We start from the raw sequence: 2,913 nt of genomic DNA, 5'->3' as shown, positions 1-2,913 counted from the left end.
AGCCATAGATCTACACATCCATCCATTCTCCTCATTAAAGTCATACCTCCTTTTGAAGAGCTTATTTTTAATGAAAATCCACCCAATAGAAACTTGAGTTAAAAACAAAATCATACTTCCACCCATATGACCACCCAGTTCACAGTTTGGCCTCTCAACCTGGCCTCCCAATAGATCTATTCTACGTACTACCCACACAGCCATCCATTCATCTCATTAAATTCCCACCTCCACCACAACGACCACCAGTTCACAGTTTGCTCAACTTATCGAAGGTGTCTGCCTCTGAACTGTGACTGCTGAGATCTGACCACAGACCAAAGACACACTTTTCCATGAGCATACCGTACAATCATCCAGTGCTCCTGGGGTGCGTTCTCAAAACCATACTTGCTAACTACATTAGCTACTTTGTTGCTTGCAATGCAATTTCCCATTGGCAACTACCCAAGTTGCTAACTGGCTAACAACTACGCTTTTGAGAAATGCCCCTTGGCCGCCTTATAGATCAATATACCACCCACACATTCATCCATTTATCTCATTAAATTCCCACCTCCACCAAGACGACCACCAGTTCACAGTTTGCTCAACTTTGCAAAGTTGTGTCCCTATGACCTGTGACTGCTGGGATCTGACCCCAGGCCAGAAACACGCTTTTCCATGAGCATATGAGCATACAATCGTCCAGCTCTTCAGGCCTCCCAATAGATCTACTACTACCCACACATGACACATCCATCCATTCATCTCATTAAATTCACAGCTATAATACGACAACCACACTGTAAAATATTGCAGCCAGTCAAACGTAAAAAGGTAAGTTGCTCTGCTGCCTGCTGACTCTCCTGTTTGGAAGTTAAATCCACTTGAGAAAGCCTTGAGTTGAGTTCAGCCTCGAGTTGTGTTAACGTACAGTACAAATTTAAGGCAGCAAGGCAACTTACTTTTTTACGTTCAACAGGCTGCAATGTTTTACAGTGCACCAGTGCCCAGTTTGGTAAACTTTCTACAGGTGTGTGTTCCCCTTACCTGTGACTGCTGGGACCCAACCCCAGGCCAAAAACTGGCATTTCTATGACCATACAATCATCTAACTCTCCTTTCCTCCCAATAGATCTACTACATCCATCTACATCTACCATCAATCCATGAGTCTCATTAAATTCACACCTCCACCATGACAACCACCTGTTCACAGTTCACCTTCTGCAGGTCTGTTTCCCTGACCTGTGACTACTGGGACCGGAGCCCAGGCCAAAAACATACTTTTCCATCAGCATACAATCATCGAACTCTCCTGGCCTCCTACTAGATCTACTACATCCGTCTGGATCTACATCAATCCATTAATCTCATTAAATTCACACCTCCACAACGAAGACCACATGTAACATATTGCAGTCAGTTAAACGTAAAAAGGTAAATTGCCCTGCTTAAGTTTGTAAGTCAAATCCACTTGAGAAAGCCTCGAGTTGAGTTAAGCCTCAAGTTTCCATTAATCTCATTCAATTCACACCTCAACCATGACAACCACCCGTTCACAGTTCACTATCCACAGGTGTGTTCCCCTGACCTGTGACTGCTGGGAAATGAGCCCAGCCCAAAAACACGCTTCTCTATGACCTTACAATCATCCAGCTCTGATGGTATCCCAGTAGATCCCAGACATCCATCTATCTATCTAACAGAAAGGCAAATATACTTTTTTACGTTTAACTGGCTGCAATGTTTTATAGTGCACCAGTTCTCAGTTTGGTCAACTTTCAGCAGGTGTGTTCCCCTTACCTGTGACTGCTGGGACCCGAGGCCAATTTTTGTTGTTGTTTTTTTCCATTCACCATACAATCATTTAGCTCTCCTGGCCTCCTGGCCAAATAAATCTACTACATCCATCTACAGCTACATCAATGCATTAATTTAATTTAATTCATACCTCAACTAGTTCACAGTTCACTTTCCGCAGATGCGTTCCCCTGACCTGTGACTGCTGGGATCTGAGCCCAGCCCAAAAACACGCTTTTCCATGAGCATACAATCATCCAGCTCTCATTGAATACCAATAGATCAAACACATCCATCCATCCATTTATCTCATCAAATTCAAGGCAGCAATGTAACTTAGTTTTTTTAACTGGCTGCAATGTTCTACAGTGCACCAGTTCCCCAGTTTGGTCAACTTCCGGCAGGTGTGTTCCCCTTACCTGTGACTGCTGGGACCCGAGGCCCGACCTCTTAGTGGAGCCCTGCCTGGAGCTCAGCCTCTTCCACGACTCCGAGAAGCGACCCCGACTCGTGCGCCGCCCGGGGTTCTGGGGGTCGTCCCGGGTCGACACCGCTCGCACCGCCTCCCTCCTGTCACCCCACTTCCGCTTCGTCATGGCAACACACCTCCTTTTCTTTACTCCTCCTCCTCTTGCTCCTCTTTACACCTCCTGCTGCTGCTCCTTTTCCCCTTCGTTTGTTATTTTTTATTTATTTTTTTCAATAAAACAGCAAATGAATTTAGTGTTCCTCTTCGTTTTGCTGGTTCACAGGAGGAAACGGCAGGACAACTCCTCCTCCTCTGTAAGTCACTGCACGGCAGAGTTCCTTTCCTTTCCAAATGCCACAGGTGTCAAGTCATGTCCCACTCGCTCACTCTCCACTCACCAGCTCGCCAGCTTGCTTGTGGGTCAATTCTTACTCCTTACTTTTTTCCCAGGATGCACGATGAGGAAGAGGAGGAGGAAGCCAATGGGGAAGTAGATAAAACGACGAGAGTTTGTTGCGTGTTGCCCTGTTGCATGTGGCTTCTGCACACGCTGTTACCGATGTGAGTTGCTCGCAGTCAGAGAGAGGGAGAGAGGGAGGGCGGGAGCGAGAGAGAGAGAGAGATAGGGAGAGGGAGAGAGAGCGTGACAGAGTGATCAA

At 46.3% G+C, this 2,913-nt stretch overlaps 1 protein-coding gene across 1 annotated transcript in view; it reads right to left on the bottom strand.

Annotated features, from left to right (window-relative positions):
* trpm3 (transient receptor potential cation channel, subfamily M, member 3) overlaps window positions 1-2,381 on the bottom strand; it is a 281,583-nt gene extending 279,202 nt beyond the window's left edge. The window contains exon 1 of the mRNA XM_063194092.1: window positions 2,205-2,381. Within this exon, the coding sequence (XP_063050162.1) occupies window positions 2,205-2,381 (177 nt within the window). The remainder of the gene's footprint in view (window positions 1-2,204) is intronic.
* Between the last annotated feature and the right edge of the window lie 532 nt (window positions 2,382-2,913).

Source organism: Engraulis encrasicolus, chromosome 3 (assembly GCF_034702125.1).
Source record: "Engraulis encrasicolus isolate BLACKSEA-1 chromosome 3, IST_EnEncr_1.0, whole genome shotgun sequence".
NCBI lineage: Eukaryota > Metazoa > Chordata > Actinopteri > Clupeiformes > Engraulidae > Engraulis > Engraulis encrasicolus.
This window is presented reverse-complemented; position numbering and strand designations above follow the sequence as displayed.